We start from the raw sequence: 25,215 nt of genomic DNA, 5'->3' as shown, positions 1-25,215 counted from the left end.
TTCGTTGGGATAAACAGCATGCTTTCTGGCATGTTCCCAATTATGTGCCTTCATCTGTAGTCTTTTTTAAATTCATTCTCCATATGCTCCAGGGAAAACAGCCCCAGCCTGTTCTGACTCTCGCTATAGCTCAATTTACAAAATTATGACAGGCATGGACAGGGTAAATAGGCAAAGTCTTTTCCCTGGGGTTGGGAAGTCCAGAACTAGAGGGCATAGGTTTAGGGTGAGTGGGGAAAGATATAAAAGAAACCTACAGGGCAACTTTTTCACACAGAGGGTGGTACTTGTATGGAATGAGCTGCCAGAGGATGTGGTGGAGACTGGTACAATTGCAACATTTAAGAGACATTTGGATGGGTATATGAATAGGAAGGGTTTGGAGGGATATGGGCTGGGTGCTGGCAGGTGGGATTAGATTGGGTTGGGATATCTGGTCGGCATGGACGGGTTGGACCGAAGGGTCTGTTTCCATGCTGTACATCTCTATGACACTATGTGAGTTTGGCTGGAAAAGCCACTATTTATCACTATCCCTAATTGCCCCTTGCTGGCGACGATGAGTCACCTGCTTGAACTCTTATCATCCATGTAGTATAGGTACCTCACAATGATGTTAGGGAAGAGATTCTAGGATTTTGACCCAGTGACACTGGATGAATCGTGATATATATTTCCGAGTCAGGACAGTGATTGGCTTGGAAGGGAACTTGCAAGTAGTGGTGTTCCCATGTATCTGCTGTCCTTGACTATCTAGATTGTGGAGTTATGATTTGGAGATGCTGGTGTTGGACTGGGGTGTACAAAGTTAAAAATCACACAACACCAGGATATAGTCCAACAGGTTTAATTGGAAGCACACTAGCTTTCGGAGCAACGCTATTTTTCAATGTATAATTTCAGTTACATCATACTGTAAATATTTGCTATAAATCCTATGTTACGATTGTGCCCTCCACTATCACCTGATGAAGGAGCGTCGCTCCGAAAGCTAGTGTGCTTCCAATTAAACCTGTTGGACTATAACCTGGTGTTGTGTGATTTTTAACTTAGATGGTGGAGGTACGGGTTTGGAAGATGCTTTTGAAGGAGTCTTGACAACTTGGGTGTGGAGAGAATGCTTGTTCTTAATGAGATAAGTAGAAGAGTAATGGATCAACCAGCTAAGAGAGAGATGAGATAAAAAAAATGGTCTCCATGAGTCATAGAACCTTGAAACTCTCGTCCTAAAGTGGTGATGAAGACAGACTCCTTGACTATATTAAGGCAGAGATGGATAGATTCTTAAGGGATGAAAGTTATGGGGTTGACGGGAATGCAAAATGTGATTCCAATCAGCTCAGCCATCTTATGAATGGTGGAGCAGTTTCTGGGGCAATGCATGGGCAACTTCTGCTCCTGACTGCCTGATCAATGTCCTCCCTAAATTAGGAGTAAACAGACTGAGTCCGAATTTTTGGTTAGGGCACTTTGTGGGGAGGGGAGATGTGGAATGTTACTTGCCAAGTGCTAATGACCAGGAACTGATTCGGTATGAGGCTGGTGATTTCATCATGAATTGACAAGTCAGCTTGGAATGGTTTTCAAGATCTGCTCCACCTACAAGGTGTAGAAGTGGTGTTCAAGGTGGAACAGAGTAAGGTGAGTTTCTGGTTATCTTTCAGGGTGGCATGGTGGCTCAGTGATTAGCATTGCTGCCTCACAGCGTGAGGAATCTGGGTTTGATTTCACCCTAGGTCGACTGTCTTGTGTGGAGTTTGCACGTTCTCCCTGCGTCCGTGTGGGTTTCCTCTGGGTGTTCCAGCTTCCTCCCACAGTTGAAAGATGTACAGGTTAGGTGGATTGCCTGTGCTAAATTGCCCATAGTATCCAAGGATGTGTACATCAGGTGGATTAACTATGGGAAATGCAGGGTTACAGGGATAGGGTAGGGGTAATGGATGCTCTTCGGAGGGTTGGTGTGGACTTGATGGGCTGAATGGCCTGCTTCCATATTGAAAGGATTCTATCCTACCCCGTCCTTGCAAATGATACTGCCTCCATTATTTGGAACAGTTTCCAGTGTGGGACAAGAACACTGGGACCTTGCCTCCCCTCTTCCTGCAGTCTGCCAGTTTATTAATCTTGGCCCACTTTGTCAGGCTTTGTTTTGGATCAAATAGCTGCCATATTTAGCAACATATCAGCAATTTATTTTTCAATCACCTTCAAATTATTAGATATTTCTGAAATATGTGAATGAGAACAAAATCTTTCTTTCTTTCAACAGCATTCTTAAACGAAAGGTTTATTGAAACAAAAACAGAAATTGCTGGAAAAACTCAGCAGGTCTGGCAGCATTTATGGAGAGCAATCAGAGTTAGCATTTCAAGTCAAGTGACCCTTCCTCAGACTTGATTAATTGAATCTTGTTTGCAACAGGGCAGGGTATCAGTCAGGTTTAAACACAGAATTGGCCAATTATCTCAGTGACATCCCAGGTAAACGACCTTTGGCCCTTTCATGCAATGCCATAGGCACAAAGATTACCTTTGACCCTTTTACTTGTCCCCAAAACAGAAAGGAATTCTTATCCAATTTATGAACGAACACAAGACTTAGCTATCTTAATCACATGCTTGTTTATTAAAACAATTGTATCATATTAAAATGAACATCTTAGGACATAATAATTCAGATCCGGCACCTTGCAGATCTCTGTTTACTTAATAAAGAAATGTATTGCAGCAAAGAGAAAATAACAGAGATTTAACATTCCCTCTATAGTCTACATCTACCTTTAAATATAAACATAAACAAGATTTGAGTAGGATAGCCTTAAATCCCATGGGAAAGTATACAAGGAGATGTAGAACTACAATACAGTGAGTAACTAACAGGAAGTTAGGCCTACAAATTATTGGAGACACAAGAATAACACTCAGTGGCATCAACAGACAGTGATTAGTATGCATTGTAATATGTTGAATAATGGGACCTGTTGTCAAAGGGGCTTATTGATTGATAGTTGGAATGTTGACCAGGCTCTGAGTTGACCGGGAGAAGCAGGTGGCCAGAGAGTTCATCTCTCTGACAGCGACTCATTAGCTCTTTGTAATGGACTTGCTCCTTCGTAATCGGGTCAGTGAGATTCTTGGGATAGTTGGATTCATCCTGCAGTATCCGGGCGATGTTACTGTCGATCATTTGGGTCTTCAGAGCATCTGTGAGGGACACACGGCCTGAATGGTTGGGGTCCACCAGGCCACCGGTGAGGTACTGGGCCTCCAGATACTGCTGGGCACTTTCTGTGGGTATCCAACCCTTCTGGACAGCCAGCCCCACAGAGAGTCGTTCTTTGGTGACAGGGTCTTCGAAGCCAGTGAAGGCCTTTTGCGCATTTGCTAGCCGTTTCTGTTGGGCTTTGTTCACGAGGTTCCTCTCTATGGCCTTGTGGACCGAGTGCCTCTCCCTGGTCCCCACATCGATAATCCCTCCTGTGGCTGCCTGTGCTTCCAGCAGCCTCTGAGCAGTGATGGGATCCAGTAGCTGCCTGTTCATGGCGTTTGTGATGGACAGCCGTGAGCCAGTGGTGTTATCATAGACTCCAGCAATGGGGAGCTGATCCCTGTCAGTATGTGTTCTGTAAGTGGTGTAACCTGGGCTGGAATAGTTTGACGTTTGATACGTAGGACTGATTGGTAGCGCCGAATTTAGTGAGCCTATCTTCAATGCAGTTGGCTTCTCTTCACCTGCCACGAGCAAAGCAAACTCGGATATCGGAAGCTTTCCCTCCCTGTAACGTTGGAGCTCCTCTCTAGTGATTCTCCTGTCCTTCAAGGCAGCCTCGATGGAATATTTCTTCCCGCTTTTCTTGTCTCGAAGTACACTGGTTTCACTTGATGGTCCGTGAGTGGAAACCTCTTCCCAGTCGCATTCCAACTCCTGAAGGTGGATGTACTGTGCCCTGTCGATTATATTCCGTTTGTAAGCTTCATAGGGCGACAAATCCTCCCCAGTAACTGGATCCACAATGGATATCTTCGTCGACAGGTTGGTTTCTCTCATCTTCAAGTCTTGGTGACGAGCCTCTTCCCTGTTGATCTGCGACTCAAGATCTCGGATGGTGTAGTCCTTCTCATGGATTTTGTCCTTCTCCTTGATGATCTCTCTCTTGATCCAGCTCAGCTTAGCATCCAGTTCATGTTTCTTCTGCTTCGTTTTCTCATGATACTGGCTCAGACGTTTGAATTCCTCATCGTGCACCAGGACCTTCTGCTGCCTGTCTGTCTCGAGATTCTTCAGGTTTTCCTCCAGGGTGGCCCTCTCGCGGAGCGCAGCCTCCCTGGTCTGCTTCAGCTCAGATTCCACACGTGACCGCGATGCCATCAAGTCTTCCAATTTCTCCTGCCGGTCTTTAATCCGTCTTATTTCCTCCTCCAAATCCAGCCTGGCGTTCTTCTCCTTGTTGTACAAGTCTCGAGCTCGGGCTCGTTCTTGCTCCAAAGCCTTATCTTTCTCGATCCGGATCACCTCTCTGCAGATCAGCTTCTCCTTAGATTTCTCCTTGTGCAAAACCTCCAGTTGGAGTTGCGCTTTTCTAATCTCTTTGTGCAGGTTCGCAGCTTTATTTCTTTCTTGGTCCAGCTGCTGACGCAGGCTCCCAGCTAGTTTCTCCAACAATGGGTCCTTTTCCACTTTAAGGACTTCTTCGGTGACGATCTTCTCCTCCATCGGTGGAGGGTTAGATTCCAATTCGGCTATTCTGTTCCTGATGTGCGTGGCTTCACTCTCCACTTTCTGCCGGACACCCTTTTCTTCCTCCAGGTTCAGCTCTGCCTCTTTTTCCTCCACTAGCGCCTTGAGATGCTGAACCTCTCTCTCGAGCTCGCGCCTCTGTCGGCGTTCCTCATCCAAGGTTTTGCCCAGGTTATTGTGTTCCACGGTGAGTTTGGGATCCTTCTCCAAACGCACCATTTCCTTAACAACAACCTTCTCTTCTGGTTTCTGCCTCTCCAGCTGTGAATACAGATTCTGCAGGTCAAAGACCAGTGATTCGAAATTCCGTCGTTTCTCTGATTCTTCACGAACGATTTTCCGGAGACGAACCATCTCCTTCTCCAGAATCGGATCGTCTTCATATTTTGTGACTTCCTTAGTCACCACCTTGGTCTCAATCTTAGATTTCTCCTTCCGCCATTCATCTCTTTCTGCCTTCAACCTCTTGATCTTGCCTTGCAAGTCACTGTGGTCATCATCCATTTGAGGCAGCTGACGTTTGAGCTGATCTATTTCTTTGAGCATTTCTGGGCTCTTCTGAAGCTTCACAATCTCTTGGGTGATGTCTTTGTACTGGATTTGAGGTTTCCTATCCTTGAGGACTTCCAGATCTCCCTGTGCGATGGTGATCTCCATCTCTACATCTCCCCTCCTCTTTGCAGTTTCTCGAATTTCCTTCTTTAACTTGGTTATCTCTTGCTCTGTCTCCGGAAGGACACAGAAATTCTCGCGGACTATCTCTTTCATTTCCACTTTGGGTTTCTTGTCAGTGATGATTCTGTATTCCCTCTGCAGCTCACTCAGCTCTTTCTCTAGTTCACTATTACTCTGACTTTCTTCCTCATAAAGGTTTCGCAGTTTGGCCAAATCTTTCTCCAGTTGTGGATCTGTTTCCACCTTCTTGATCTCCTTGATCATGACCTTGGGGTCAGTCTTCCCTGTTTTCTTCTCCAGAGTCTCGATTTGTGTTCTTATAAGCCGAATTTTCTCAATCAAGGACTGCCTTTTCAGATTCTCATCTTCAATCTCGTTTTGGAGACTTCGCGAAGCCTTCAGCATGACCGGGTCCTTTTCCACCTTGACCTTTTCCACAGTGACCAGCTTTTCTTTGACGTTGACTGGTTTCTGCTCAAGGATGGTGACCTCTCTGGTCAGCCGATCCCAGTCGCCAATGGTGATTTGCCTTTCTCTTCTCAGGGTGTCGATCTCACTGCGTAGATTTTCGGCTTCAACATCCAGTGCAGGGTTCCTCTCAACTTTTTTCACCTCTTTGATGACCTGGCCAGTTTTGGCATTCCTTACCTCATCTTCTAATTGGTTGATTTTCTCCTTTGTTGACTTGATGTCACCCTCCGTTCTCTGCCTGTGTCTCCTCAGTTCATGGATTTTGTTCCGCAAGGCAGTAAGGTTGTCTTCAACCTTGGGATCCCTGTAATACTCCACTACCTCTTTCTCTTCTGTTCTGTCCACAGGCCTTTGTGCCCTGAGAAGACTAAGTCGTTTGCTGTGCTCCTCTAGAGTAGCTTCCATTAACTTGGTCTTCTTCTGTTCTTCTTTAACCTGGCTTTCCAGTTCAGGGCCTTTCCGAGCGAACTGCATGTTTTGTGACTGCACATTCGTTTGCGAGATCACTTCGTTCACTGGACTTTCTTGTTGCTTGGGAGAGAAAAGAATAAGAGGTTTCAGAACTTTGATTCGTACTGTACACAGAACGTATGATGTGGTCCATTCGGCCCACATGGTCTATACTAGTACAAATCTCCTCCCACTTCAATTCATCTCAGCCTACCTTTCCAGTCCCTTCTCCCTCATGTGTTTACCTCACAGAATCATAGAATCCCTACAGTGTGAAAGCAGGCCATTCAGCCCATTGAACCTGCATCAACCCTTCAGAGAGCATCCCACCCAGGCCCAACCCTCCACCAACCTTGTAAACCTGCATTTCCCATGGCTAATCCACTTAACTTAAATATTCCGAGACTCCATGGATAATTTAAGATGGCCAGTCCAACTAACCTGCATATCCTTGGACTGTGGGAGGAAACCGGAGCACCCAGAAGAAACCCAAGCAGACACGGGGAGAGTGTGCAAACTCCATCCAGACAGTCGCCTGAGGCTAGAGTTGAACCCAGTTCCCTGGTGCTGTGAGGCAGCAGTGCTAACCACTGAGCAACTGTGCTGTCCTATGATGCTTCAGTGCATCACATAAAACCTGACAGCACAGTAGCTTCATGATTAGGACTGCTGCCTTACAGCGCCAGCGACCTATGATTGATTCCACCTTCGGGTGACTGCCTGTATGATGTTTGCACATTCTCTCCGTGTCTGCGTGGGTTTCCTCCAGGTGCTCTGGTTTCCTCCCACAGTCCAAAGTTGTGCAGATTAGGTGGATTGTCCATGCTAAATTTCCCCATAGTGCTCAGAGATATGGAGGCTAGGTGGGTTAACCGTGGAAAATGCAGGGTTACAGAGACAGGGTGGGGTGGGGGGGTGTGGGTTTGGGTGGGATGTTCTTCAGAGGGTCAGTGTGGACTCAATAGGCCAAATGGCCTGCTTCCACAATGTAGGGATTCTATGATTCTGTGACACTCATCTGTAATGTTGACACTCAATAAGAAACCTCACATTCAGTGGTGAACCCACTCAGTACTAGGACAGTAAGGTGAAAGTGAGGACTGCAGATGCTGGAGATCACAGTCAAGATTAGAGTAGTGCTGGAAAAGCACAGCAGGTCCGGCAGCATCCGAGGAGCAGGAAAATCAGGCATGATGAAGGGCTCTTGCCCGAAATGTCGATTTTCCTGTTCCTCGGATGTTTCCTGACCTGATGTGCTTTGCCAAAGCCAAATAAGGGAAATAAAACCAGATGCAGCTGGAAATACACAGCAAGCTAGGCAGCATCTGTGGAGGTAGAAACAGGGTTAAGGTTTCAGGTCAAACAACCTGTTATCAGAATTCTGTCCTGTCCTGGTGTATGTTTGTGAGGTGTTCATCAGTCCCGTTCTCATTGCTCTGCAGCGGCCCTTCGTGAAAACGCCCACAAATAAAGTGTCAGGTTTCCAAAGTGATCCAGTTGTGGATCATGCAACTTCTACAAAGTGGAGTTGTCCCACTCACAAATCACTTATCGATGTAATTCCCTGTGGAAAATATGGCAAGATGTGATAATTAAATAAAAACTGAAGGAACTGCGGATGCTCTAAATCAGAAACAAAAACAGAAGTTGCCAGAAAGGCTCAGCAGGTCTGGCGGCGTCTGTGGAGAGAAATCAGAGTTAATGTTTCGAGTTGAGTGACCCTTACTCAGAAAGGTCATCAATCCTTCTGCCAGTGAGGATGATTTCTTTTCATTGAGTTTGTCTGCAGCCCTCATGACTTTGTCGCTAATGCTAGGCCCTATCTACCAGCTCAGGGAGGTGGAAAAGATCTCATAATCTGTTAGGAGAGTGGGGGAGAATGTGGGGAGGGGCAGTGACGCTCCCTAGTGTAACTCCAGGCAATACGCATCCCTCAATCATCAATATTGCTCCAACAGATCACTATTACTTCAGGATTTGTGGGATCTTGCTGTGCACACATTGGCTGCAATGTTTCCTACATTACAACAGAAACTGCACTTCAAACTCTGAGGCCAGGTCAGTCGCTATATGAAGGAAGTCTTTTCGTTGCAGAGGGCTAGGATATTCCGAAGGGGTCAGTTGCCTCCATGTAGCTGGCTATGGAATGGGCAGACCACTGTCGGCACCATGAGTGATCCCAGAACTGCGTGAAGTCAGTCTATAGTGAGGAGAGTCTGCGGGAATGTCAATGCCTGGGATGTAAAACCCCAGGGCTGGTGTGAGTGACATTACCTTTTGCTTAACTTTCGCCACAAAGTCCAGCTGATTGAGCAGTTGGTCATTGGATGAGGAGACTTCAGCAAACCGTTTAACTGTGTCCTTCTCCTGCAAAAGAAGAACATTATATTGCGGAGCTGTGAGAGTTCACTGGAATTTGCAGCTGGGAATGTGCCATGGGCGAGGGGTGGGGGATGTGGGGGGAGGGAGGGAGGGAGAGAGGGAGAGAGAGAGAGGGAGAGAGAGAACTTTGCAGTCACAGGACATTCAATCCATTTTATCTGTGCAGGATCTTTGAAAGGCCAATTAGGCCAATTGTCCTGATCTTTCATAGAGTCATACAGCATGGAAACAGACCATGCAGCCCAACTCATTGAAGCTGACCTTGTATCCCAATCTAAACTCGTTCCACTTGCCTGCGTTTGGCCCATGTCTCTCTAACCCATTCCTATTCATGTCCAAATGCCTTTTAAGTGTTATAACCGTGTCTGTCTCTACCACTTCATCTGGAAGTACATTCCACATATGAATCACCCTCTGTGTGAATAAGTTGCCCCTTATAAATCCTTCCTATCTCACCTAAACCTATGGCATCTAGTTTTGAACCCCCCCCCTACCCTGGGGTAAACACCTTGGCTATTCACCCTACCCACGCTGCTTCTGATTTTGTAAACCTCTATTTGGACAGCCCCCCAACCTCCTACACTCCAGTGAGAAGTCCCAGCCTACCCAGCCACTTCTTGTAACTCAAACCCTGCAGTTCTGGTAAATACATGCAGATACATCAGAACATCACCACCACCTTCAAGTTCCCCTCCAAGCCACTCACTATTCTGACTTGGAAATGTGTCATCTTTCCTTCACTATTGTTGGGTCAAAATCCTGGAATTCTCTCCCTAATGGCATTGTGGGTCAATCCACAGCAGGTGGACTGCAGCGTTTCAAGAAGGCAGCTCACCTTCTCAAGGGGCAGCTACGGACAGGAAATAAATACTGGCCCAGCCAGCGATGCCCACATCCCTGAAATGAATAAAAAACTTTGCTGAACCCTCTTCGATTTAGTAATACCTTTCCTATAGCAGCCTCCTAATTCCTCAAATGTTTCACTTTTGAGTATTCCTCCAATTCCCCTTTGAAACATAACATTGAAGGCTTTTCCACTGCCATTTCAGACAACATATTCCAGACCAGAACAAATCACCGCATAAAATAATCCTCTATTTTTCCTCTGGTTTTTCTGATGATTACTTCAAAATCAATGTCTGCCAGTTATAACTGTTGAGCTTGTGAAAACAGTGCCTTCTTATTTACTGTGATGATCCTTCATAAAGACTTGACAAATATACACGCCTGATGCAAAACTGACTAGACTGAGCTCATAATTGTACTGTCAAGCACTTGCTACTTGCTTTATGATGTGATTAAGAGCGCTCCTGAGATCTCAAGTTAGCTGCCACATCTCCTGCATGACAATCTTTGGGATATTCAGCAGCTTTTGAATCGGGCTATATAAATGAATGAATCTATTCTCCTTTAAATTGAGTTATGGGGTAGCGAGTTTAAAGTTTTAATAACTTTCTGGATACAAATAGTTCCTTCTGAATTTCTTATGAGTTTTATTAGTGACTTAGGGATGCAGGCACATAGTTCCTTGAAAGTGGCATCACAGGTAGACAGGGTGATGAAGGAGGAGTTTGGTATGCTTACCTTAATCAGTCAGTGCATTGAGTATAGGATTTGCCTGTACGTGACATTGGTTAGGCCACTCTTAGAATATTGCATACAATTCTGATCACCCTGTCAAAGGAAGGATGGTGTTAAACTGGAAAGGGTTCAGAAAAAATTCACAAGGATGTCACCAAGCCTGGAAAGTTTGTGTTATAAGGAGAGGCTAGGACCTTGTTTTTTCCTGGAACTTAGAAGGCTGAGAGGTGACCTTATAGGGTTTATAAATTCTTGAGGGGCAATTATAAGGTGAATAGCCAAGTTCTTTTCCCCAGGGTAGGGGAGTTTAAAACTAGAGGCCATAGGTTTAAGTTGAGAAGGGAATGATTTAAAAGGGATCCGAGGGGCAACTTTTTCCACACAGAGGCTGGTGCATATATGGATCGAGATATCAATGGAAGTGATGGAGACTGGTACAATTACAACACTTAAAAGACGTTTGGATGGACACAAGAATAGGAAAGGTTTAGAGGGGTATGGGCCAAATGCTAGCAAATGGAACAAGATCACATTGAGATGTCTGGTCAGCATGGATAAGTTGGACTAAAGGGTCCATGCTGTCTGACTCTATGCTCTATGACTCTATCTTTCACTTATGGTCGCTGGTTTTGCCCACAGGCGTACTCCAGCAAGGTTGCCACCTTCAGGAGGGGAGTAAAGCAAATGACTGAGGAAGAAGAGAAACACAACATGTATTGGTGACAGTCTCTATTAAGTGATTTGTACCATACCTATTGCTCTTACCTGTTCATTGATGCTGTCTTGCAGAGTCTGAGTCCTCAGCTTTTTCACATTAGACGCGCCAGTGGCAGGGTCGAGTGAGGCTCGATATTTGTCGTTGTTAGTTTCGTAATTCTTTAAAAATGAGAGGAACATTACTTCTTCAAGTTACACTGGCCAGGAAGGGGGTCTATAACGTCCTAATGTCCTGATCCACCCTCCAGTCTGGGAGGCAGGGTCTTTGGCTGACCAAAAGATCCCCTTGAGGATGATGGAAACTTTCTAAACCTGGCATCTGTATATCAAGTGAGATGAGGTAAATGGAGTACAGATCAGACTCACTGGTGGGTATAGCAACAGCAATAGATGTCCTTCTAAAGGAACATTGCTGGGATGGGAAGGGTGTCCAATTCAGACAGGGAGAGGTCAATCCATCCCTGTGGAGCATGTCTGTTAGTTCATGGCTGATCCACACCTGGAATCCATTGAACTGCTTGAGTCCTGAAAGCCCAAGCTTCCACAGTTGCATTGTGGGAGAAGAACCTCTGGTCTGTACATAAACACTGCATTAAATGAGCCCAGAGAGAGCCTCATTCCCTTGACAACCGACTTTGGTGGGTGTTAGCACTGAACGGGACGATCCAGGCCAAACCAAATTTGGGAATGAATGTCAGAATGAATGCCTAGGGGGAAGCACTGGAGTCACACAGAGGAGACAATAAAAATGAATCCATGGTGCTTGAGTCTACGCTTAACAGCAGAAATTTGGAATTCTTTGCTCTCTGACTTCCCATTTAATTGAATTTCATACAAATCTGATTATTGATTATGTAATCAATACCACTCAGCAAAAAGGTTCTTAATATTTTCATTGCTTTTCTCTCAGTAAGGTCTTATTTACTGAGATGATTGAGCATTCACGAGGGTTTCAATGAATAAAAGCAAAGCTCAAATCACTTTGACAAAATTGACTTTTGATTCTTCACCAGCCAACATTAGCAAAGGTTTCCTGACAAACACGTGTTTATACAATGCCTTTCATAACCTCAGGAAATCACTGAAGAGCCATTAAAAAAAAACCTTTGAAATGTAGTCACTTATTTAGGAAATGCAGCAGCCATTTTGTATACAGCAGGTTCACAGAAACATTAATGTGATAATCAATGTGATTGGATAATTCAGCTTAATGGTGCTGTTTGAGGGATCCATATTGGCCAGGACGCAATGGAGAATTAGCGAGCTTTGAGAAGATTTGTAGCTGAGGTTGAGGTTTTGGGTGTAGGTTTGTTCGCTGAGCTGGAAGGTTCATTTTCAGATATTTCGTCACCATACTAAGTCACACCTTCAGTGAACCTCCGAACCGTCCATCTCAGCAAGAAACCTCCATCCAACTCTGGCGAATTATCCTGTAACAAAAACAGAAGTTGCTGGAAAAGCTCAGCAGGTCGGGCAGCATCTGGGAAGAGAAATCAGAGTTAACATTTCTGGTGACCCTTCCTCAGAACTGATGGTAGCCAGGGAAAATGTCTGTTTCTAATGCAGAAGATAGGGTAAGGGGAGGGGGGAAGGAGTAAACGATAGGTGGGGTGAGAGCCCAAAGAGAGACAAGAACAGCTGGACTGACAAAGGCATGGATAATGATCTGGCTGGGAGCTGTTGATGCTAGCAGCTAACAATAAGTAGTGTATAATGGCAGACTATGTGATAACAAGGCCTGGTGGGGATGCCCCTACCCCAGGACCTGGGAGAGTTCAGACCTTCAAATTATTGAACTCGATATTGAGTCCAAAATGCTGCAGGATCCCCAAATGGGAAATGAGGTGCTGTTCTTCCAGATGGTGCTGAGCATCGCTGGAGCACTGCAGCAAGCCTGAGATAGAGATGTTGGCCAGGGTACAGGGTGGTGCGTTAAAGTGGCAGGAAACTAGAAGCTCAGGGTCTCTTTTTCAGGCAGAATATAGATTTTCTGTGAAGTGGTCACCAAGTCTATGCTTCATTTCCTCAGTGTTGAGGAGGCCACATTGTGAGCAGCAAATGTAGTTGACTGGATTGTGTGCAGTGCAGGAAATGTGCTGCTTCATTTGGAAGGGATGTTTGGGCCCTTGAATACTGAGGAGGGATGAGGTAAATCGACAAGTGTTTCACCTTCGGTGATTGCAGGGGAAATGCCATGGGGCTGTGCAGGGGTGGAGGAGTGAAGGAAGAGTTGGACCAGGGTGTCCCGGAGGGAATAGTCCCTGTGGAAGGTGGACAAGGAAGGGGAGGGACATATATATGTCTGGTGTTGGCATCTGGCTGGACGTGGCCAAAATGGCAGCTGCTGGCCTTCTGGATGTGGATATTGGTGGGATAGTAGGTAAGGATATTGGGGACCCTATTGCTCTTGCGGGATGTAAGAGAGGGGGTGAGGGGCAAAGTGCGGGAGACTGGTTGGTCCTGTTTGAAGGCCCTGTTGACAATGGTGCTGGGGAATCCGCAGTTGAGGAAGAAGGTGGCCATTTCGGAGGCTGCCTTGTCGAAGTTGACATCATCAGAACATATGCAACAGAGACTGAGAGAATGGAATGGAGTCTTTACAGGAAGTAAGCTGCGAGGATGCCTGGTCCAGGTAGCTGTGGGAGTTGGTGGGTTAACACTGGATATTGGTGGCCAGTCTATCCCCAGAAATGGACCAAGTTAAAAATCACACAACACCAGTTATGGTCCAACAGGTTTATTTGGAAGTACAAGCTTTTGGAGTGCTGTTCCTTCATCAGGTTCCTTCATCAGGCCATTACAGAGACGTGGGTAGAACAGGGACAGGAATGGCTGTTGCAGGTTCCATGTTAAATGTTTTAGTAGGGTCAGAGATGGGGGTAAAAGAGGGAGAGGTGTAGCATTGCTTGTCAAGGATAGTATTACAGCAGTAGAAAGGGTGATGGAGGAAGACTTGCCATCTGAGGTAGTGTGGGCGGAGGTTAGAAATAGGAAAGGTGAGGTCACCCTGTTAGGAGTTTTCTACAGGCCTCCTAATACTCCGAGAGAAGTAGAGGAAAGTATTGCGAGGATGATTCAGGAGAAGAGTGAAAGTAGCAGGGTGGTTGTTATGGGGGACTTTAACTTCCCAGATATTGACTGGGAAAGCTGTAGCTCGAGTTCGTTAGATGGGTCGGTGTTTGTCCAATGTGTGCAGGAGGGTTTCCTGACACAATATGTAGACAGGCCAACAAGAGGTGAGGCTATACTGGATTTGGTTCTAGGTAATGAACCAGGCCAGGTGTTAGACTTGGAGGTAGGTGAGCACTTCGGGGACAGTGACCACAATTCGGTGACTTTTACTCTAGTGATGGAGGGGAATAAGTGTGCACTGCAGGGCAACAGTTATAGCTGGGGGCAGGGAAATTATGATGCGGTGAGGCATGACTTAGGATGCGTGGATTGGAAAAATAGGCTTCAAGGGAAGAACACAAATGATATGTGGAGATTGTTCAAGGAACAGCTAATGGGTGTCCTTGATAAGTATGTACCAGTCAGGCAGGGAGTAAAGGGTCTTGTGAGGGAGCCGTGGTTTAAGAAGGAATTGGAATCCCTTGTGAAAGGGAAGAGGGCGGCCTATGTGAAGATGAGGCGTGAAGGTTCAGTTGGGGCGATTGAGAGTTATAAGGTAGCCAGGAAGGATCTGAAGAGAGAGCTAAGAGCAGCGAGAAGGGGACATGAAAAGTCCTTAGTTGGTAGGATTAGGGAAAACCCAAAGGCTTTGTATAGGTATGTCAGGAATAAAAGGGTAGGTATCGGTCCAGTCAAGGATACTGGTGGGAAGTTGTGTGTGGAGGCGGAGGAGATTGGTGAGACACTAAATCAATACTTTTCGTCAGTATTCACTCAGGAACAGGACATTGTTGCTGATGTGAATATTGAGTCACAAGTGATTAGAATGGATGGCCTTGAGGTACGTAGGGAAGAGGTCTGGGGAATACTGGAAAGGATGAAAATAGATAAGTCCCCTGGGCCTGATGGCATTTATCCTAGGATCCTCTGGGAAGCTAGGGAGGAGATAGCGGAGCCATTGGCCTTGATTTTTATGTCGTCGTTGTCTACGGGAATAGTGCCAGAAGACTGGAGGATAGCGAATGTGGTCCCCTTGTTCAAGAAGGGGAGCAGGGATAGCCCGAGTAACTATAGGCCAGTGAGTCTCACTTCTGTTGTGGGCAAAGTCTTAGAGAGAATTGTAAGGGATAGGAGTTATGAACATCTGGATAGGAATAATGTGATCAAGGATAGTCAGCATGGTTTTGTGAAGGGCAGGTCGTGCCTCACAAACCTTATTGAATTCTTTGAGAAGGTGACCAAGGAAGTGGACGAGGGTAAAGCAGTAGATGTGGTGTATATGGATTTTAGCAAGGCGTTCGATAAGGTACCCCATGGCAGGCTAATGCAAAAACTACGGAGGTATGGCATTGAGGGTGCATTAGACGTTTGGATTAGGAATTGGCTGGCTGGAAGGAGACAGAGGGTAGTAGTTGATGGTATAGGTTCATCTTGGAGTGCAGTTACTAGCGGTGTTCCACAAGGATCTGTTTTGGGACCATTGCTGTTTGTCATTTTTATAAATGACCTGGAGGAGGGGCTTGAAGGCTGGGTGAGCAAGTTTGTGGATGACACGAAAGTCGGTGGAGTTGTGGACAGCGAAGAAGGATGTGGCAGGTTACAGCGCGATATAGATAAGTTGCAGAGCTGGGCAGTAAGGTGGCAAATGGAATTCAATGTAGCTAAGTGTGAAGTCATTCACTTTGGTAGGAGTGACAAGAAGATGGATTACTGGGCTAATGGTAGACTACTTGGTAGTGTTAAAATCAACAAGGTAAAAACAATGACTGCAGATGCTGAAAACCAAATACTGGATTAGTGGTGCTGGAAGAGCACAGCAGTTCAGGCAGCATCCAACGAGCAGCGAAATCGACGTTTCGGGCAAAAGCCCTTCATCAGGAATAAAGGCAGTGAGCCTGAAGCATGGAGAGATAAGCTTGAGGAGGGTGGGGGTGGGGAGAGAGTAGCATAGAGTACAATGGGTGAGTGGGGGAGGAGATGAAGGTGATAGGTCAAGGAGGAGAGGGTGGAGTGGATAGGTGGAAAAGAAGATAGGCAGGTCGGACAAGTCAAGGAGACAGTAACTGAGCTGGAAGTTTGAAACTAGGATGAGATGGGGGAAGGGGAAATGAGGAAGCTGTTGAAGTCCACATTGATGCCCTGGGGTTGAAGTGTTCCGAGGCGGAAGATGAGGCGTTCTTCCTCCTGGCGTCTGGTGGTGAGGGAGCGGCAGTGAAGGAGGCCCAGGACCTCCATGACCTCGGCAGAGTGGGAGGGAGAGTTGAAATGTTGGGTCACGGGGCGGTTTGGTTGATTGGTGCGGGTGTCTCGGAGATGTTCCCTAAAGCACTCTGCTAGGAGGCGCCCAGTCTCCCCAATGTAGAGGAGACCACATCGGGAGCAACGGATACAATAAATGATATTGGTGGATGTGCAGGTGAAACTTTGATGGATGTGGAAGGCTCCTTTAGGGCCTTGGATACAGGTGAGGGAGGAGGTGTGGGCACAGGTTTTACAGTTCCTGCGGTGACAGGGGAAAGTGCCAGAATGGGAGGGTGGGTCGTAGGGGGGTGTGGACCTGACCAGGTAGTCACGGTGGGAACGGTCTTTGCGGAAGGCGGAAAGGGATGGGGAGGGAAATATATCCCTGGTGGTGGGGTCTTTTAGGAGGTGGCGGAAATGTCGGTGGATGATTTGGTTGATGCGAAGGTTTGTAGGGTGGAAGGTGAGCACCAGGGGCGTTCTGTCCTTGTTACGGTTGGAGGGGTGGGGTCTGAGGGCGGAGGTGCGGGATGTGGACGAGATGCGTTGGAGGGCATCTTTAACCACGTGGGAAGGGAAATTGCGGTCTCTAAAGAAGGAGGCCATCTGGTGTGTTCTATGGTGGAACTGGTCCTCCTGGGAGCAGATACGGCGGAGGCGGAGAAATTGGGAATACGGGATGGCATTTTTGCAAGAGATAGGGTGGGAAGAGGTGTAATCCAGGTAGCTATGGGAGTCGGTGGGTTTGTAAAAAATGTCAGTGTCAAGTTGGTCGTCACTAATGGAGATGGAGAGGTCCAGGAAGGGGAGCGAGGTGTCAGAGATGGTCCAGGTAAATTTAAGGTCAGGGTGGAATGTGTTGGTGAAGTTGATGAATTGCTCAACCTCCTCGCGGGAGCACGAGGTGGCGCCAATGCAGTCATCAATGTAGCGGAGGAAGAGGTGGGGAGTGGTGCCGGTGTAATTACGGAAGATCAACTGTTCTACATAGCCAACAAAGAGACAGGCATAGCTGGGGCCCATACGTGTGCCCATGGCTACGCCTTTGGTCTGGAAGAAGTGGGAGGATTCAAAGGAGAAATTGTTAAGGGTGAGGACCAGTTCGGCCAAACGAATGAGAGTGTCAGTGGAAGGGTACTGTTGGGGATGGCATGAGAGGAAAAAACGGAGGGCTTGGAGGCCCTGGTCATGGCGAATGGAGGTGTAGAGGGATTGGATATCCATGCTGAAGTTAAGGCGTTGGGGGCCGGGGAAACGGAAGTCTTGGAGGAGGTGGAGGGCGTGGGTGGTGTCTCGAACGTATGTGGGGAGTTCCTGGACTAGGGGGGATAGGACAGTGTCAAGGTAGGTAGAGATGAGTTCAGTGGGGCAGGAGCATGCTGAGACAATGGGTCGGCCAGGGTGGTCAGGCTTGTGGATCTTGGGAAGGAGGTAGAACCGGGCAGTGCGGGGTTCCCGGACTATGAGGTTGGAAGCTGTGGGTGGGAGATCTCCTGAGGTGATGAGGTTCTGTATGGTCTGGGAGATGATGGTTTGGTGATGGGGGGTGGGGTCATGGTCGAGGGAGCAGTAGTGTGTGTGTGGATGAGCAGAGGGATCTTGGTGTCCATGTACACAGATCTTTGAAAGTTGCCACCCAGGTAAATAGTGTTGTGAAGATGGCATATGGTGTACTGGGCTTTATTGGTAGAGGAATTGAGTTCCGGAGTCCTGAGGTCATGTTGCAGTTGTATAAGACTCTGGTGCGGCCTCATCTGGAGTATTGTGTGCAGTTTTGGTCGCCATACTATAGGAAGGATGTGGAGGCATTGGAACGAGTGCAGAGGAGGTTTACCAGGATGTTGCCTGGCATGGTAGGAAGATCGTATGAGGAAAGGCTGAGGCACTTGGGACTTTTCTCATTGGAGAAAAGAAGGTTTAGGGGAGATTTGATAGAGGTGTACAAGATGATTAGGGGTTTAGATAGGGTTGACAGTGAGAACCTTTTTCCGCATATGGAGTCAGCTGTTACTAGGGGACACAGCTTTAAATTAAGGGGGGGTAGATATAGGACAGATGTTAGGTGCAGATTTTTTACTCAGCGGGTTGTGAGTTCATGGAATGCCCTGCCAGTAGCAGTGGTGGACTCTCCCTCTTTATGGTCATTTAAGCAGACATTGGATAAGCATATGGATGTTATTGGGCTAGTGTAGGTTAGGTAGGCTTCGGTCGCGCAACATCGAGGGCCGAAGGGCCTGTACTGCGCTGTATTTTTCTATGTTCTATCTTGGTTAACATCTGTAATTTTAAAGTGTGGCCCCTCTCCTTTCGCTAGATATAGATTTTATCCATCATAATGAGATACTGTTACCATCTAATTAATATCTTTGGTTCAAGAGCCATTTATTTTTGAGTGGGAATATCTCTGACGGACTCTTTGGACAGTCCTGAGTTTGTGAAAGGCAGTATATAAAGGCAAGTTGTTTCCTTTTTAAACCTATTATTGATGTGGCTTTGTAATTTTATCTTTACATCAAGGAAAGGCAAGGCTACAACTGGTACCAAGGACAGCCCCAGAAATTGAAATCAGCACCAACCTTCAAGGCTGCCTGGAGGTCATCAGACAGATTGATGAGGGCGTCCTTTTCCAATTCCTTCTTTTTGATGTCATTCACCACTTTCTGTGAGGAAACAGGTGGAGACAACTCAATGAGATGAGGTGTATTATTTACTGGCTCAGTGGTTAATTGCACTCTCCATTTATGTCGTGTGGAGCACTAACTCCAATACATTCTGAGACCTTGCAACCATTTGGTGTCCTGACTCTCAGTGTGACCCAGTGAGGTGTGCATTACCCACTGGGTGGGGAGGCTTACGGCCGAGCATAATTTGGGTGCCAGTTGCCATGTTTCTGGCCCCTCTGTGCCACATTGGGTTTCTCCCGTTTTTGCCTCCCTTTGGAAATCTTCACCTTCCATGCATTTCCCCCTTATTCCTTCTTTGGTTTTCATCTCTCTCGTTCATCACTGTGACTCTTCCTCCATCTCCCAAGATGTTTGCTAGAGCAGCATGGTGACTCAGTGGTTAATACTACTGCCTCACAGCACTAGGGACCCTGAGGCGACTGTCTGGGTGGAGTTTGCACATTCTCCCCGTGTCTGCGTGGGTTTCTTCCGGGTGCTCCGGTTTCCTCCCACAGTCCAAAGATGTGCAGGTTAGGGTGGATTGGCAATGCTCAATTGCTTCATGGTGTCCAAGGATGTGTAGGCTAGGTGGATTAGCTATGGGAAATGCAGGGTTATAGGTGTTGGGTCTGGGTGGGATGGTCTTCGGAGGATTGTTGCAGACTTGACAGGCTGAGTGGCCTATATGAGGCTTCTATACTGCACAGAAAAGGCTGCGGGGCTGATGAGAGGATAGATTGGGAAACAGCAGTATGCAAAGAGTCAAGTCCCACCTGAACTCTCTGAGTGTATGAACCAGCAGAAGGAGTACCCCAGTGTCTGAACCCATCAAACTTTGATGGTCAAAACTCCTGGAAAATGTGAACTGGATGGCTGCAGAGTACAGACTGGATCGTGGCAAACACATTGACGGATAAAAATGCTGCGTGGAACAATTTGAACTTCCGATCCCTACGTTTAGAAAGCACCCACCTTCTGAGCTTCCAGTTTGGCATTGACTTCATCTAGGCTGGCTGTAGGCTTCACCTCATTGTTAGGAAGGTTATTCATCCAGGCATTGAGCTCTTTATGAGCAGTTTTATAACGCTGGTATGACATGTCAGCATTCTGAAGCATGTCCTCTCTATGAAGAATTAAAGCACAGTGTGAGTAGATAGAGCAAGAGAAGGAAGAATAGCAATGAGGGAGCACAGCGTTAGAAAATCAATCCAAGATTCTTGTCTCAGTGCAGCTTGATGTGGACAGTTCCAGGTATTGGGTCTCCATCTGCTTCCTCCCCATGACATAGCCCTGACTCATTCAGTGGTGGAATCCTTGTCACCAAGGCAGAAATTTAAGATGCCCTTCCCACAGCCAAAGACTTGAAAATAGAATGCAGGCTGGTGCAGCACAGATGGTGTGCTGTCTTGTCTAAAGCACCATCTTTCAGATCAGCCATTGAACTGAGGCTTTATTAATATTCAAGGATATGGACCAAATGCAGGAAATTGGGATTAGTGTGGCTTTAGTGGTGGTTATTGTCAATGCAGACTCTATGGGTTGAAGGGCCCTTTCTGCATTGTATGACACAATGGCTTCCCATTCTCTCAAGTGGATGCACAAAATCTACAAGATCACTATTTTTGGCAGGACGGGGTGGGGTTGGGGGAGGGCGGGGGAGGGGAGGTGAAGGCCCTCCTGATCTGTGCCCGGGCCAATACCTGAAACAACTACTGTTTGTCCCTCATAAAGTCATACAGTCCTACAGACTGAGATAGGTCCTTTTCTGTGCCAAACAAAACGTCCATCCACACTAACCCCATTTCCCTGCACTTGGCCCATATCCTTCTAATCCTTTCCTGTCCATGTATTTGCCCAAATACCTTTTAAATGCTGTTAATGTACCTACCTCAACCACTTCTGTTCGCAGCTCATTCCATATGCGTACTACCCTCTGTGTATACAAGTTGCCCCTCAGGTTCCCTTTTATTCTTTCCCCTCTAACCTTAAACTGATGCCCTTTAGTCCTTGATTCCCCAACCCTGGGAAAAAAGACTGAGTGCATTCACCCTATCCATTCCTCTCATGTTCTTATACACTTTTATAAGATCCCTCCCCCCTCATTCTCATTTGGTCTGAAGAAAAATGTGCTAGCTTGTCCAACCTCTCCCTATAACTCAAACCGCTGAGTCCTGGCAACATCCTTGTAAATTTCTTCTGCACTCTTTCCAGTTTAAATCCTTCCCATAGCAAGGTGACCAAAACTGAACATAATACTCCAACTGCAACCTCACCAACTGCTAGATAACTTCTCAATGTCTATACTCAATGCCCTGACTGGTGAAGGCCAGAGTGTCAAAAGCCATCTTCACTGCCCTGTCTACCTGTGACTCCACTTTCAGAGCACCGTGCACCTGATCTCCAAGGTCCCTCTGTTTCACCACGCTCTTTAAGGTCCCAACCTTCACCATGAAACTCCTACCTTGATTTGTCTTACCAGAATCCAAGTCCTCACACTTATCTATATTAAACTCCATTTGCCATTTCTCGGCCTGCTTCCCCAGCTGATCAAGATCCTGCTGCAATTTCTGATAAACTTCCTCACTGTTCATGATCCCGCCTATTTTAGTATCATCTGCTAATCATGCATTGTGCATTCTCATCCAAATCATTGATATAGATAACAAACAGCAATGGGCCCAGCACTGACCCCTGAGGCACTCCACAGACTGACAGCATCCTTCCACTATTACCCTCTGCTTCCAACATCAAGCCAATTGTGTATCCAATTTGCCAGCTCCCCTGTATTCCATGCGATCTAACCTTACAGAGCAGCCTACCATGTGGAAGCTTATTAAAGGCTTTATTGAAATCCATATAGACTACATCTACTCCTCTGCGCTCAGCAAATTTCCTGGTCACTTCATCAAAGAACTCAAACAGATTTGTGAAGCATGACCTACCACTCACAAAGCAATGCTGACTACTCCTAATCAAACCCTGTCTTACCAGGTGTATGTATATCTCATCTCTCAGAATCTTCTAAAGTAACTTACCTACTGCAGATGTTAAGCTTACTGGTCTATAGTTCCCGGTTTTTCTTTGCAGCTCTTCTTGAATAAGGGTTCAACCTTATTCCAGGATCTCACCCGTGGCCCAAGCACAAATTATCCACATGTGGGATCTTGCTGTGCACAAAATGGACAGATTAATTGCTCTTGGACTGAGTGCTTTGCTCGGCCATTTCAGAAGGAAGTTAAGAGTCAACTACATTGCTGTGGGTCTGGAGTCACATGTAAGCCAGACCAGGTAAAGATGGCAGATATCCTTCCCTGAAGGACATTAATGAACCAGATGGGTTTTTATAACACTTAACGTTAATTTTCACAATCACCATGACTGAGACTCAGTTTTACTCTGAACAGCAAGTGTAAGAACCGAGTTCAAGAAGTGCCCACCTTGAGCTACTCATCTTCAGAACCCATCCAGAAAATCAGGTGAGTCGATTGGGTGGGGCATGGTGGTTGGATACCAGCAGTGCCTACCCAAAGCCCACAACACCAACAGGGCAATGTTTTCTTCTGCTCCATTAGCAAATGAAGGGCAGCATACAAGTTGGTGGGAGAAGTCCACACGAAAAGGGAGCGGCAACGGGATTTGTGTGTCAAGTTTCACGGGGTGAGACATTGCAAATCAAACTGTTGGGTCAGGACAACTGATCATTCATTGCAGCAACTTGCCAAGGCTCCTTAGACAGTGCCTTCCAAAACTGTGACAACTTCCATCTAGAAGGACAAGGGCATCTGATGCCTGGCAGCACCACCACGTACAAGGTTCCCATCCAAGCCACTCATCATTCTGACCTGGAAACATACCACCGTCCCTTCACTGTCACTGGGTCAGAATCCTGGAATTCCCTGCCTAAGGGCATTGTGGGTCAACCTACTGCACATGGACTTCAACAGTTCAAGAAGACAGCTCACCCTCCACTTTCTCAATTACAGATGAGAAATTATTTGCTAGTTTCGTCAGCCATGTTGACATTCCACCAGCCAATTGTAAAACAGAGGACAGCGTACCTCAGGTCGAGCTGATCGTTTGCATTCTGAAAGCGTTTATTCAGCTTCTGCACCTCGGCCTGCTGTTTCTTGATGTCAGGGCAGTACTCCTGGAAGTTGAGCTCCAGTGGTTTGCAGCTGTCCTCAGTCCTTTTCATGTCCTGGTTCATCTTCTGCAGTTTCCCTTGGTCGTTGTTTAAGTCCCGTCTCAATCTCTGAAAGAGCAGCAAAATGGAACAATGAGAGAAGGGAAGAGCAAAGGGTCTCATGGGAGTTTTACACATGCTCCTTCTATTATGTATTTCTTCCATTCACTTTGGCTCTCCACAAAACAAAACAAAAATATTCAGTTCACAAGTAAGAGAAACACAATCTCCTTGTCCTTGTAAAGCTGCCAAATAAAGGAGATTGGGCTGGATGAACATCAATCACCTCCCTCCTTCTTGAGGCTACCTTTCAAAAGCAAGAAGGGATAGCGCAGTGGCACAGTGGTTATCATTGCTGCCTCACAGGACCAGGGCCCTGGGTTTGATTCCACCCTCAGGCACCTGTCTGTGTGGAGTTTACATATTCTCCCAATGTCTGCGTGGGTTTCCTCCAGGTGCTTTGATTTTGTCCCACAGTCCAATGATGTGTGGATCAAGTGGATTGGGTATACAAAATTGCCCAATAGTCTCCAATGATGTACAGGCTAAGTGGATTAGTCATGGGAAATGCAAGGTTACTGGGATAGGGTTGAAGGGTGGGTCTCGGTGGGATACTCTTTGGAGGGTCAGTATGGGCTTGATGGGCCAAATAGCTTGCTTCCATACTGTAAGGAGTCTATGAAAAGTGAGGCTTAGGACGAGCAGAGAGTGGAATTCTCTCCAACCTCCATCACTAACTGTTAGAGGAGGCAATTTCTCGTGGTGTTATCGCTAGAATAGTATTCCAGAAACTTAGCTACTGTCTGAGGATCTAGATTCAAATCCCACAATGGTAGATGATGGAATTGGAATTCAATAAAAAACCTGGAATTAAGGGTCCAATGACGACCATGAAACCATTGTCGATTGTCAGGAAAACTGATCTGATCCAATAATGTCCTTAAGGGAAGCAAATCTGCCACCTTTGCCTGTTCTAGCCTACAGGGGAGTAAGGTAGATAGACCTCATCCATAAAAGGATTTGATGCGCCTTTTATTGCTATTAAAGGGATTTCCAAACAACAACAATTTACAGTTGTGAGGTAAAATGGATGAGTTGTAGAGATTAAGACTCACAGCAATGCGGTTGACTCTTAACTGCCCTCTGGGCAATTAGGGATAGGCAATAAATGCTGGGCTGGCTAGAGACACACAGATCCCAGTTCATGAATTTAAAAACCCTCAAAACCAAGAGAACACAGACTGACTGTAATACCTTTGAGCAACCAGGTGAAAGTGAGAACTGCAGATGGTGGAGATCAGAGTCCTTCCTGATGAAGGGCTTTTGCCTGAAATATCGATTTTCCTGCCTCTTGGATGCTGCCTGACCTGCTGTGCCTTTCCAGCACTACTGTAATCTAGACTGTAATATCTTTGATGAGAGCCAAGCTAAGGGCAGACAGAGGGCCCAGTTGTAGTGGTCATGTGCTCTGGTTTTCGCACTGCCTCATAGCAATGGTCAAAAGCCCAAGATCTACCTGCCAGATGAAAAGTGAGTCTAATAGAATTAATTTGCTATTTGTGACACCAGTGAATTGAACTCCTGCAGATACTCCAAGTAGGTGAGACAAGAAATAAATTTGTGGAAAACGATCTTTAATCTCTACAATTCATCCATTTTACCTCACAGTTGTAAATTGTTGATGTTTGGAAATCTCTTCAACTGCAATAAAAGGCACGTCAAATCCTTTTATAGATGAGGCCTATCTACCTTACTCCCCTGTATAGGCCTATCCAAACACAATGGAAACCAAATATGACCTCGAGGTGAAGGGGTGCCAGATGCTAGGAGAACTGAAAACCTGCATGTTTGTAATTCAATCAAATTCGTCATTGTGTCATTATTTATAGAAAGCATATTTTGACAAACTGAGTTGTTTAGACAATAGAATTTCTCTGCACTACAAGCTGGGCAGTTGGCATGACACTGCCACTATTGGCAAGAGAGTGTAATTACAGTGTGATG

At 46.3% G+C, this 25,215-nt stretch overlaps 1 protein-coding gene across 1 annotated transcript in view; it reads right to left on the bottom strand.

The window, feature by feature from the left end:
* Positions 1-2,602: 2,602 nt before the first annotated feature.
* evpla (envoplakin a) overlaps positions 2,603-25,215 on the bottom strand; it is an 85,444-nt gene continuing 62,831 nt past the window's right edge. The window contains exons 17-22 of the mRNA XM_072558185.1: positions 23,087-23,280; positions 20,001-20,151; positions 18,942-19,025; positions 11,062-11,172; positions 8,608-8,700; positions 2,603-6,414 (exon numbers count right to left, since the gene is read on the bottom strand). Coding sequence (XP_072414286.1) covers positions 2,944-6,414; positions 8,608-8,700; positions 11,062-11,172; positions 18,942-19,025; positions 20,001-20,151; positions 23,087-23,280 — 4,104 coding nt within the window. The 3' untranslated portion in view covers positions 2,603-2,943. The remainder of the gene's footprint in view (positions 6,415-8,607; positions 8,701-11,061; positions 11,173-18,941; positions 19,026-20,000; positions 20,152-23,086; positions 23,281-25,215) is intronic.

The sequence above is a fragment of the Chiloscyllium punctatum genome, chromosome 39, assembly GCF_047496795.1.
Source record: "Chiloscyllium punctatum isolate Juve2018m chromosome 39, sChiPun1.3, whole genome shotgun sequence".
Lineage (NCBI taxonomy): Eukaryota > Metazoa > Chordata > Chondrichthyes > Orectolobiformes > Hemiscylliidae > Chiloscyllium > Chiloscyllium punctatum.
Note: the sequence above shows the minus strand (reverse complement) of the source record. Positions and strands in the feature narration are given on the sequence as shown.